The sequence below is a fragment of the Dipodomys spectabilis genome, unplaced genomic scaffold, assembly GCF_019054845.1.
Source record: "Dipodomys spectabilis isolate Male_0828 unplaced genomic scaffold, ASM1905484v1 ptg000258l, whole genome shotgun sequence".
Classification (NCBI taxonomy): Eukaryota; Metazoa; Chordata; class Mammalia; order Rodentia; family Heteromyidae; genus Dipodomys; species Dipodomys spectabilis.
In genome coordinates, this window is record NW_024870935.1 from 233,079 (window position 1) to 244,887 (window position 11,809).

An 11,809-nucleotide genomic window follows, 5' to 3' on the forward strand; every position below is an offset into this window, starting at 1 on the left:
CTCTCTTGGCCTACTTATTGATTTCTTACAGTAGGTGAGTCTAACTTTTGTGTAAGTCTCTGGGCAAACCAGGGTTTTATAGACTTCAGTATGAACAAAAATTACTCAGAGGTATATACCTATAATCGCAGCAACTCTGGTAGGCCAGAAGGACCATGGGTTCTAGGCCAGTAAAGGTAGCAAGGCTTTGCCTCAAAAACAACATGTAACAAAAGCTGTGTGTGTGTGTGTGTGTGTGTGTGTGTGTGTGTGTGTGTGTGTGTGTGTGTGTGTGTGTGTGTGTGTAGTAAGGGCATGAGAGAGGGCATGAGAGAGTGCTTCCTAGCATGTACCAGGCTCTAGGCTCAATCCCCAGTACTGTAAAAGTCAAAAACAACAACAAATAAACCCTGAACTGCTTATTTTTAAAATGCTAAGTTCAGGGTCACGAAAACTTGGGGCTCAGCAATCTGATTCTGGCTTCTGAAATATGTTTGAAAGCCAATGCCACTCTTGAGCCAAAAAGTCTCCTGATAGACTACCTGGCAAAATAAACTAGTGTGGCTCTTGGCAGGCAAATCTAACTTAATGGTAAATTGACAGTATTTTATGTACCAAAAAAATAAGGCATTAAGGTAGACGTTTTCTAGATAAAACCACCTTCGGGCTTTTTCTCCTTTGGGGGTCAGGAAACACTATAAAGCTTATCGATGGATTTTTGTCCTAAAATTCTGAACTGAGCACTTTTTTGTTTGCTCAGATTGCCAGTAATTTTTTTTTTACAGCTTGGAGTTTTTGTTAAGGTGGTTTAAAGCAACAAAACGCTGGTTTAACACCAGAAGCATCAGGATGCCAGTGGGGGGGAGGGGAGTGAGATAGTTTTTAATCTGTGGTGGTTTGTATCTTTTCCGATATGCATTTCACAGATGTGTATCAATCTTCATCTTGCTTTGGAAGACACACCAGCAACCACTGAGAATCAGAGTCGGAGCAGTGAGCCTGCAGGGGACTGGAAGCAGTTCTAGAGGAGGTGGTAATGTCTAGAGGAGACTCGCTTTAGTAGAAAAAAAGTTTCACTGCATCGAGGAGGCTATTAGGTAGAAGCGGTATGGGTTCGTTCTTGGGAGTCCTGGTTTCTTCTAGATGTTCAGCGATGTTCAGGAAATAGTGATAAAATGAATTTCCTTTGCTACTGAAAATCGTCAGGTCTTAGTACAGATTTCCTCCACGCACACATAAAGGAAATGGGGACTTGGATCTCCCAGCCTTGAATGGTTCCACTGCACACTTAGTACTGGCAAACAGAAGGTTACCGAATGTTCTGCGTGCGGTAGCTCTCTGTACAGCTCCACGAAGTGGATGGTACTTCAGACGGGGCAGTCAGAGCCCAGAGAGGCCAAATAACTTGAGCCTAGGTAGGTTTGCCCTCCCTCACCAAACCATCATCCTCCTCCGGCCCCTACCCTGCAGCTCAAGCTTAGGCATCGGTTGCAGTTTTAGGGAGTAGAGGATGTTGAAGGCCAGCCTCATCATCAGTGTTAAGAGTCTCAGCATCAGCAGCGCCAACCTGTCAGTGGGATTGGGGGCGGAGCCAGAAGGGGCAAGGTAGCAGCCTCAGGCCACGCCCCCGCGCCCATCGTGGCCACGCCCACACCGTCCGGGTCCCGGCGTGGACCCCTGCTGCCCTCTGGCGGCCGCGCCTGCGCCGTGCGGCCCGGTGCCGCGGCTGCGCAGTGCCGCCCTCTGGCGGCCCCGCGCCTTCCTCCCATCGGCCTCGGCTTGCGGGCCTTTCAAACATGGAGGAGCGCGAGTGGGGGGCGAGGTCGGCGCTGGCGGGGAGCCCCGCGAACCCGCCGAGCCCGCGGCTGGATGTCAGCTCGGACAGCTTCGACCCGCTGCTGGCCCTCTACGCGCCCTCCCTGCCGCCCATCCCCTACCCCAACGCGCCCTGCTTCAACAACGTGGCGGAGTACGAGAGCTTCCTGAGGACCGGGGTGCGGGCGGGCGGGCGCGGGGCGCGGGCGCGGGGCGCGGGCTCGGGGGACCCCGCCGCGCCCGTCCCCGCCGCCGCCGCCGCCGCGGGGCCCCGGGCCCGCCGCCGCCCCGCCGCCCCCGCCCCGGACCCCGAGCGCATCCAGCGCCTCCGCCGCCTGATGGTGGTGAAGGAGGGCGGGGAGGAGGCGGCCGGGGCGCGCCGGCCGGGGCCGGGCCGGGGCCGGAAGGCGCCGCGCAACGTGCTCACGCGGATGCCCTGTGAGTGGGGCGCGGGCGGGGGGCTGCGGGGCGCGGAGGGGGAGGGGGGCGCGGAGGGGGAGGGGGCGCGGAGGGGGAGGGGGGCGCGGAGCGGGAAAGGGGGCGCGGAGCGGGGGGGGTCGCGGAGCGGGAAGGGGGGCGCGGAGCGGGAAAGGGGGCGCGGAGCGGGGGGGGGCGCAGAGCGGGAAGGGGGGCGGAGCGGGAAGGGGGGCGCGGAGCGGGGGGGGCGCGGTGCGGGAAGGGGGGCGCGGAGCGGGGGGTGCCCGGAGCGGGAAGGGGTCGCGGATCGGGGGGTGCACGGACTAGGGAGGGGGGCGTGGATCGGGGAGAGGAGCACTGCAGGGCTGCTCGGCCACCTGGCGGAGGGCCCGCGTGGCTGGGTTTTGCTGGCACGCAGGAGCCCTGCGGGGGGTGGGGGGGTGGGTAGATCCGCAGAGAGGGGCGCACGCCCCGGAATTGGCCTGTGCGCCCTGCAGAGGGTCTGCAGGAGGGGCGGGGTCTGGAGAGATGGTAGAATTTGGAAGCGGAGGTGATGGGTGAGGTGTCTGGGGCGGGGCGGGGGGGGGGGGGGAGGCCGGAGAAGTTGGGTGTCAGCCGGGAGGACGTGGGGGGCGCGGAGGGTCTGGGTAACGGGATTTTGAGGATTCGGTTCATTGAGGCAGAGCGAGACATCCTCTCATAACCCGGGCTGGGTGGGGAGGAGGGCGTGTGTGTGTGTGTGCGTGTGTGTGTGTGTGTGTGTGTGTGATATAGGTGGGTCTCTGGGGTTCCCCAAGCCGGCTTCAGGGACGTGGTCCCCAGAATTAACTAACTCACTAGCGTTGGAATGGAGCGGGCGCGAGGTGGCACCGGCGCGGGCCGGGTCTCAGGCACCGAGGGGCTGCGGGGGACCGTGTCTGTCACGCTCCCTGTTACCCTAAATGCGGGTTATTTTAAGATCTGAAGGTTGTGAATGGCACGAGGGAGATTCTTAGAGCTTCTTAATAGACTCTTGGAGTAAAGCTGAAAACGGCGGAGGTTCTGATGGGTGAGGCAGGTCTTGTATAAATGGAATTTTATCTAAAAAAAAAAAAAAGAGAAAAGCCAAGCAGCCCAGGCTTCTATCTTCTGTCATGTATAGCAACAGTCCTAACATCTGCCCCGTGATCGCAGTGACCTACTTAGCGGTACAAAGAATCTATAGCCTGGTCATTACCTTGTTACATTGTCAGATGACTCCCTTTCCAGCGGGAGGGTGCACGGAGCAAGAGGTTATTTTATTTCATTTTTACAATGTATTTATTAAGGGAGAGATCCTGAAAAGCCCTGGGCAGGTGTGGGTGCCTCTGCTGGCCGGGTGATTTACTGTCCTGGGGCACCACTGCCCAGGCAAGGGCCAGCTTGCTTGCCCTGCAGAAACACAAAGTGTGAATGTTCCTAAAATAAGAGCATGGGCAGGGGAGGGGGGCCTATTTTGCCTATATGTCTTTATCCTAATGCGGTTGTTGAAATGCACTCCGAGTCTGACATTTTTATCAGTTACTTTTTTTTTTTTTCTCCCAAGAAATGTTTCTTTGTGGGTGGGCGACCGTGGCTTTATTTTGTTGGTCACAGACTTTCCATGGTTAAATATTCACCTGGAGCCATGCGCCCTTGTCACTGGGCATGTTACTTGTGGCAGAGGAAACAAGTTGAGGGCTCCATGACTGAGGGGAGTTGACATTACAGAGTGTTGGTGACCTTCAGAAAGCGGGGAATGGCTGGAGGTGTAGCTCAGTAGGTAGACAGCCTGCCCAGACAGCTCAGGGCGCCAGGGCCAAACCCCAGCACAGAAAAGAAAAAGAAAGAAGGAAGGAGACACAGAGAGAGAGAGAGAGAGAGAGAGAGAGAGAGAGAGAGAGAGAGAGAGAGAGAGAGAGAGAGAGAGATGCTTAAAAAGAAAGCCAGAGCCAGGTGCTGGTGGTTCACACTTTGTCATCTAGCTACTCAGGAGGCTGAGATCTAAGGTTCATGGTTCAAAGCCAGCCTGCGCAAGAAAGTCCATGAGACTTTTTTTTTTTTTTGGTTGGTCGTGGGGCCTGAACTCTGGGCCTGGGCGCTGTCCCTCAGCTCTTCAGCTCAAGGCTAGCGCTCTACCACTTGAGCCACAACACCACTTCCGGCTTTTTTTTCTTTTTGATTATGTGGTGCTGAGGAATTGAACCCAGGGCCTCAGGCATGCAAAGCAAGTGCCCTACCACTGAGCCACCTTCCCAGCCCTCCATTAGACTGTTATCTCCAATTAACCACCAAAAAGCTGGAAGTGCTGCTTGGCTCAAGTGGTAGAGCGCTAGCCTTGAGCTGAAGAGCTCAGGGACAATGCCCAGGCCCAGAGTCAAGCCCCAGGACTGACAAAAACAAAACAAAAAACCAGGTATCACTGACTCACACCTATAATCCTAGTTTCTCAAGAGGCTGAGATCTGAGGATTGTGGTTCAAAGCCAGCCAGGGCAGGAAAGTCCATGAGACTCTTATCTCCAGTTAACCACCTAAAAGCCACAGGTGTGAATCTGTGGCTCAAATGAAGGCTGGGAAGGGCCTGGGCTTCAAATCTCTGATGGCCAAGTTAAGAGTTTTCCAGATGTTCCAAAGCTCCTGGGCCTGGCTGCCGAGGGGCAGTGCCACTGAGAGCTGAGGGTGTCCACGCCGTGCACCTGCCAGCTGCTGGGTGCTGGGGCCTCGGCCTTGCAGTCTGGAGCTGCTGGTGCCAAGGGAGGTGCACTAGGCTTAGCCACCATTTCTACACCGATGGCGCCGTGTCAGGGATGAGGGTGAAGTTAAGCTTACCAGAGACCCCGTTCCTCGGAGAAGCCTGGCGATGGTGGTGACGCTGGCAGTGGTGACGGCCGTGGATGTGTGAAGGGGACTCAGGGACTCGCAGAGAGCCAGCTGTCTGACCAGGCTCGGGACTGACTTGGGCTGTGGAAGAAGAAAGGCCCGGAGTGCTCTTCCCTCCCGAGCAGCTATTGTTAGACCTGGGAGAAAGGGAGAGGAGATGGCGCTGACCTGGATTTGGTCCGCGTGGCCTGGGAACAGCCGAGGGCGGGGTCTGGAAGAACGGCTTCCTGCAAGGACAGGAACAAGGCTTTTTGTCACTGTGGTTTAGAAACGTGGGTCTCTGCCATTGGAGCCTGTCACCGAGGTCACCGAGGTGGCCAGAGGAGTTCATGTGCTCATTTAAAGTGGGAACCTCATTTTTCCCCTTGACACCTTGACACTTATGGATGGTACTAGTACACTATTGTTATTGTTATTACAATAACAATTATTGTTATAATTGCTATTATTGTTATAGGTTATTATTTTGGCTGTACTGGGATTTGAACTCATGGCCTTGAGCTCATTAGGCGCGCTCTCTACCACTTGTGTAGTAACCCATACTAGAGTTTGTATTTTGATCCCTCCAGGCAAGAAATACTCACTTGAATTGCACTTGGTTCAATCTTTGGAAGCAAAAAAAAAAGATCAGGAGAAAAATGACAGGCGTGAGAGTTGAAATGATCTAGCTTGCCATTTATTTAAGGAGCTGTTGTTAAGATACTACCTGTTTGGCCCTGTTCTCCATTTTACGGGTGTAAGGGGAGGAATATAGTAATGCCCTTACCTCCCCCCCCTCCCCCGTCCCCCGTCCCCATAGTTGGAAAGAGAATGGTTGGTCTGCTCTGTAGAAACGTGTCTGAGGGGCAGGCAGCAGTGTAATGTACAGGCAAAAGGAGTGATTCAAAACATTGTCATGGGTTCCTGTGAGAGGACTATAGCAGCTTATCCCTGAGCTTAACTTAGAACCAAACTATTCCAACCTTACTTTATGAATGAGGAAGCTGGGTGTGTAGTCACTCACCGAAGTTCTGTTCTAGTTGAAATGACCTATAGGTTGTTTCCAGCTCTTTGTTTAGCATAGCCTATGACACATATGCAGGAATATGTACACGTAGTTATCTATGGAAGGACTTTGGAAGATAGCTAGAAGAGAGTTAAATGGAGTGGTCAGATCAAGGAACCTCCTGTTCCTTCCTAAGTCCACTGTTCCTGCCATTTTCCTCCCACTCTGCCTTCCTGCCATTTCCCCATCTGACATAAACTCCTACTTCTCATCTGCCCATTCCTCTTCCTCCAAGGGCATTCTCTTGCATGAGTTGAGTCCGCACCAGCTCATGAAGGAGGGATATGGAAGTCAAGAATAACAAGCCTACTTACCCGGAGACAGATGTGTGTGTGTGCATGTGTTCATGCATGCGTGTGTGTATGTGTGTGTGCATGTGCGCATGCACATACATGCACACGTGTGCATGCACTGGTATGGAGTCTTTACTTTAGATGTTTGGGGTTTTTTTGCTCCAAGGTTGGCCTAGCCCCACTTGAGCAACACCTCTGCTTCCAACTTTTTTTTGCTGGCTAATTGAAGAGAAAGACTTGGGATTTTTTTTCTGCCCTGCATAGCTTTGAACTTTGATCCTCAGCTCTCTACCTCCTGAGTAGCTAGGATTACAGGCGCAAGTCACCCATGCCCAGCCAGCCAAAGATTTGTTATTTATGACAAAGTCTCCAGAGCAAATTGGAGAGCGAAAATCAGGTTATGTCTGTGGCTGTGTCCGGTTCTTCTGGAAGGATCTCTGTTGGGAGAGGGACCGTTAACAGGAGATGAGAGAAGATTCCAGCACTGCTGGCGAGCACTGAGGGAAAGCGGCCCTCCCAGTGAAGGCTGGCGGTCTGGCCCTGGCTCTTACTAGAAGTTGTCTTGCTGCTCTTTGCACAAGATGCTTTAAAGCATCCTCAGGAGCCTGGTGCTCAGCAGGTGCACTTCAGCATCTGCCTTGGAGTCCCCGGCCCTTCTCCTCCCTGTGCAAAGAGGCTGCTGCTGGTTGACCCAGCAACTGCAAACTGGGCTGAAGTAGCCGGTGGGTGTGGCCAAGGGGAAGGCCACTGGGGGATGTTCCCATTCAGTCTGTGGCGCATGAGAATTATGGTGATTAAAGTTGGTTTAAGGCCCACATAGGACGCTAGCTGTTACATGTACACTCCGTGTGGTATTTTTGCCTGCAGAAGGTTTAAAGGCACATTAGCATCGGTGATTCCCCGGTGGTGGGGTGCAGGTGTGGGACCGTGGAGACGGCGCAGGTTCTCCACCATCGGGGTGTTGCTCCTGCGTCTCCGGCGCTGCCTGCGGGCGTGAGGTGGACATTCACGGTGTTCTGGCGTCTTCTCGTTGCAGTGCACGAGGGCAGCCCCCTGGGCGAGCTCCACCGCTGCATCCGGGAGGGGGTGAAGGTCAACGTTCACATCCGCACTTTCAAGGGGCTCCGGGGTGTCTGCACCGGCTTCCTCGTGGCCTTCGACAAGTTCTGGAATATGGTAACTAACCTCGCTTGACATTTCAGCCATTTTATTCATGAAAACCTGTAGAGTAGCTTCTCAGAAGAACTGGAATTTGTGTGCAGTCTTGGGCAAGGACACCAAGAAGTTACTACTTCCGGGGCTTTCTTAGAGCAGACATCAATCAGCCAGTGCAGTCTTGCTCTGGCCAACCCCCTCTTAAAAACATCTGGCAATGTCTGAGGGTTTCTCTTCTGTCACATCTGGGAGGCAGGGCTGCTGGCCTCCACGGGTAAAGGGCAGCGTCCAGTAACGCAAAAATTACGCAGTCCAGATGTCACCTGTGCCAAGATTGAGAAACAGCCCTTCCACAAATGCATGTTGTTATTAGCACACATTAATTCATTGTGGCATTTCCATATATCCTATTCTGTAGCCCAAACTCCCTCCCTCCCTTACCTCCATCTTCATTTTTTTTTTTTTTGTTGGTCATGGAGCTTGAACTCTGGGCCTGGGCGTGTCCCTCAGCTCTTCAGCTCAAGGCAAGCGCTCTACCACTTGAGCCACAGCGCCTCTTCTGGTTTTTCTGGCGTATTATTGGAGATAAGAGTCTCATGGCTGGCTCTGAACCACGACCCTCAGATCTCGGCCTTCTGAGTAGGATTACAGGCGTGAGCCACCGGTGCCTGGTTTCAGTCTTCATTCTTAAAAACCAATTTCAGCAGGCTTCATTATTGCATTTTCATACGTGAAAATGAACCACTTCAACCATATTCACCTTCATTCACTCTCTCTCTTACACCTGCCTCTTCCCTGGGGCTCCCCTCCCACACGCAATTGAGTCGGTTTTACTTTCCTGTCATTCATTTAGAGAACTGCTTGTTGTGTATTAATTTTACTAAGGGGAAAACACTGAGCCTTGAAGAATAATTATCCCATCTATTTAGTACATTTATTTTCTCCCAACCATCCTTTCCTTCACCGTTTTTCTTCTGCCCAAGAGCTGAGTTATCTTTATGGTTAGTTCTGCTGGGTATTACAAATGCTATTACAATAATGTTTTCAATTCTTCTTTTTTCCCCACTTTGGGCTCTTCCTCTAGGCACTTACAGATGTGGATGAGACCTACCGCAAACCTGCTCTGGGCAGGGCATACGAGCGGGATTCTTCGCTGACTCTCACGAGGGTAGGCAGTGTCCCCTGCCCTCCTGGGTGCACTTTCCACCTTGCAAGGTCAGGGGTCACTGAGCCACTGCCCAGGCTGGCCAGCCCTGTTACGCCAGTGTGCCCGCAAAGGCCCTTCACTGGTCTCCCGTCTGTGTGCAGTTGATCGCAAATGCATGTGTGAATCTTCACCTGCAAATTCGTGCAAGATAATCTGTGTGTGTGTGTGTGTGTGTGTGTGTGTGGTGCCAGTACTGTGGCCTGAACTAGGACTTTGAGCTCTCTCACCTGGCTTTGTGCTCAAGGCTAGTGCTCTACCACTTGAGCCACAGCTCTACTTCCAGCTTTTTGCTGGTTAATTGAAAATAAGAGTCTCACAGACTTTCCTGCCCAGGTTGGCTTTGAACCCCCAACCTCAGATCTCAGCCTCCTGAGTAGCTAGGATTACAGGCGTGAGCCACTGGCACCTGGCCAGATTACCTCTTAGAAGGCTCTGAAAGTCTTCCAGTTCTACACCACAGAAACAAGCGGGTGCCTTTTCCCTTGGCATAGTGCTGACGGATTCCTGAGTTTGGGCTAGAAATACACAAGCCATTGCTGACTTTTCAGAGGTGGTAATACAGGCTTCACAGAGCATTTTGGGGGGTAGGGGGGGTTGAGAGACGGGGTGAATGAGAAGGCTGATGCTTTCTCACTTTTCTCACAGCTGTTTGACCGGCTGAAGCTCCAGGATTCCTCCAAGAAGGACGCTGATTCCAAGTCTGCGGTGGAAGACTCCACGCTGTCTAGGCACTCACAGACGTCCACCTGGAAGGTGGCGTCGGTGTGGGGCCGAGGAGACACGGACCGGAGCGCCCGCAGGCGGTCACGCTCCGTCCCTTCCTCCCTGCAGGCTTCTGGGAGGGAGGAGTCGAGGTCGGAGCTGTCAGCGAGGACTACCCGGACCGAAGGGTCCAGTGCCGGAGGTACGGTCTCCAGGGCCACCACCCTGTCCCGGGGCCAGCCCCGGAAGAAAAAGCGAAAGCCCAAGGTGGATTACCAGCAGGTGTTCACCCGACACATAAATCAGATTTTCATTCGGGGTGAGAACGTCCTGCTCGTTCATCTCGCACAGTGACCACCAGCTCAGCCTCCGCCTGAGCTTTGGGTGTTAGAAATAAAGTGCATGTATCTCTCCTATACCACATCCTAGTACCCCAATGAAACTTGAATGTTTCCCTCTGGTCCTGCACGTGCAGAGGACAGAGCAGGCTCGGGCCTCTGGAAGAGGAGCTTGAGGGAGGCCAGGCCCTGGGAGCATGCGCAGTGGAGTCAGTTCCAAGGCAAAAGCAATCGCTAGGTCCCTGTATCAAATTGGGTGTCCCTGGCTGCTTCAGACTCTCCAGCCAAAGTAAGTTCTTCCATTTGTGTGGAATTTATTTCTCTGAGACTACAGGAAAAAAAGTCTCAAAAGGAATTATTGTATTTCCGAAAGCACTAGCTTGCAGAAGTACCGTGAAGTTGATTCCAAGAGTAAAAAAGCTCTAGCACTGGTGGCTCACGCCTGTCATCCTAGCTACTCAGGAGGCTGAGATCTGAGGATCATAGTTCAAAGCCAGCCAAGGAAGACAAACCCAATTAACCACCAAAAAAAAGGCAGCACTGGAGGTGTGGCTCAAATGGTAGCACACCAGCCTTAAGCAAACAACAACAACAAAAACCTAAGCAAGAGCACAAGGTTCTGAGTTCAAGCCCCAGTACCGGCACGAATGCATGCGGTAATAATGTAGCTGCTGTGCCCTGGGGCCTGCATCACCTTGGAGTTTGCTCTACAGTGTTCTGTCTTGCTGAGGAAATGGAATTTGTCTTGGAACCTCCCTGTGACTAAAGTATAGGAAAGTTGCCAACTTCCCTGGGGGAAAACAGCAGCGGCCTGCTCTGGTTGGCAGGAAGGCGGGACCTGGCCCGTCTCTCCCTCTCCCGAGGTGTCCTCTGCTGGACGCGGACAGGTGGGCCTGGCCCGCGCTGCGGGGCGGCTCCTTGTCCTCTCTGGCTTGTGTGGCATGGTGCTAGTGCATGGATCTGTGGTGCGAACCCTCCGTGTGTGGCGTGAACCGTCCTGTGAGCATCATGTCTTAGGAGTCCTGTGCAACTCCATGATGTGTACATCCCACAGTGGGGAGTCCCCGTGGCAGGCCTGACCTGTGTCTTTCTCAGAATGGCTTCACCAGGAAACAGGGGTGGTCGTTCTATGTCCCTTGGGTCAGGCCAAAGTGGTTTCTTAGCAAGTGGACTGGGGTGCCGGAATGGCCGCTTCGCCCACAGCCTGGAACCGCACACTCCTACTTGAATCCTCTTAGACGGCTCTCATATAGCATCGGCTGCATCGCGACACAGACTGTTAGGCAGCGTTGGTGACTTGTTTTTGTTCCTTTCTGTCTGTTTTCCATACCTTCTTTTCAAAGGGAGAATAAGAAATATATATGACCAAAACATCTGAAAACTTTCTCCTGCTGCATGGGTGGGGTGACGGGATAGGCCTCTGAGAAGCGGGGTGAGCCAGGTTTCGGGGCCTGGGCCTCTGGCTCATCAGCCGGTGGAGGTTGAGCAGATGAACCCCTCTGTGCCTCTGTCCCCCCGTGCTACGCCTACCTCACAGTGGCCTGTCACAGAACTCTCGGAAGGCAGCTTGCAGCCTAGACATATTTGAGTGCCACAAGTACCGTTTACTACTCGATTTCATAGCTCTCTGCGACTCTGTCTCACGGGCAGGGCTGGTGCTATTCGGACAGGCATGTCCCTGGGCGTCTCACTGTCGTGCAACTATCATCAGAAACTGGTGGAAACTTCAGGATCAATTTTCCATATCGATTTCTTCCTCTAAAGGGACTTGCACAAAGTTCCCAGAAAAAAAAAAAAAACTTCAATGAGAGGAGAGAGACATTTTTTCGCTGACCCCTCTATCTCCTAATCCCCACCTTTTTCTAGTACGTACCAGAAGGAACTGCCTTGAACTTTTCCACGGTTTATACGATAGCACCAAAGGGCGAGTACAATGGCATTATCCCTACGGGGAATTTGTTGAGTTCATTTTGTTTTCTG

At 53.2% G+C, this 11,809-nt stretch overlaps 1 protein-coding gene across 1 annotated transcript; it reads left to right on the forward strand.

The window, feature by feature from the left end:
* The first annotated feature begins 1,775 nt into the window (after window positions 1–1,775).
* On the forward strand, window positions 1,776–9,914 carry Lsm11 (LSM11, U7 small nuclear RNA associated). Its single transcript, XM_042699593.1, has 4 exons — window positions 1,776–2,232; window positions 7,464–7,603; window positions 8,667–8,750; window positions 9,435–9,914. The coding sequence occupies exons 1-4, from the start codon at window positions 1,776–1,778 to the stop codon at window positions 9,843–9,845; spliced, it is 1,092 nt and encodes a 363-aa protein (XP_042555527.1). The 3' UTR covers window positions 9,846–9,914.
* The last annotated feature ends 1,895 nt before the right edge of the window (window positions 9,915–11,809 follow it).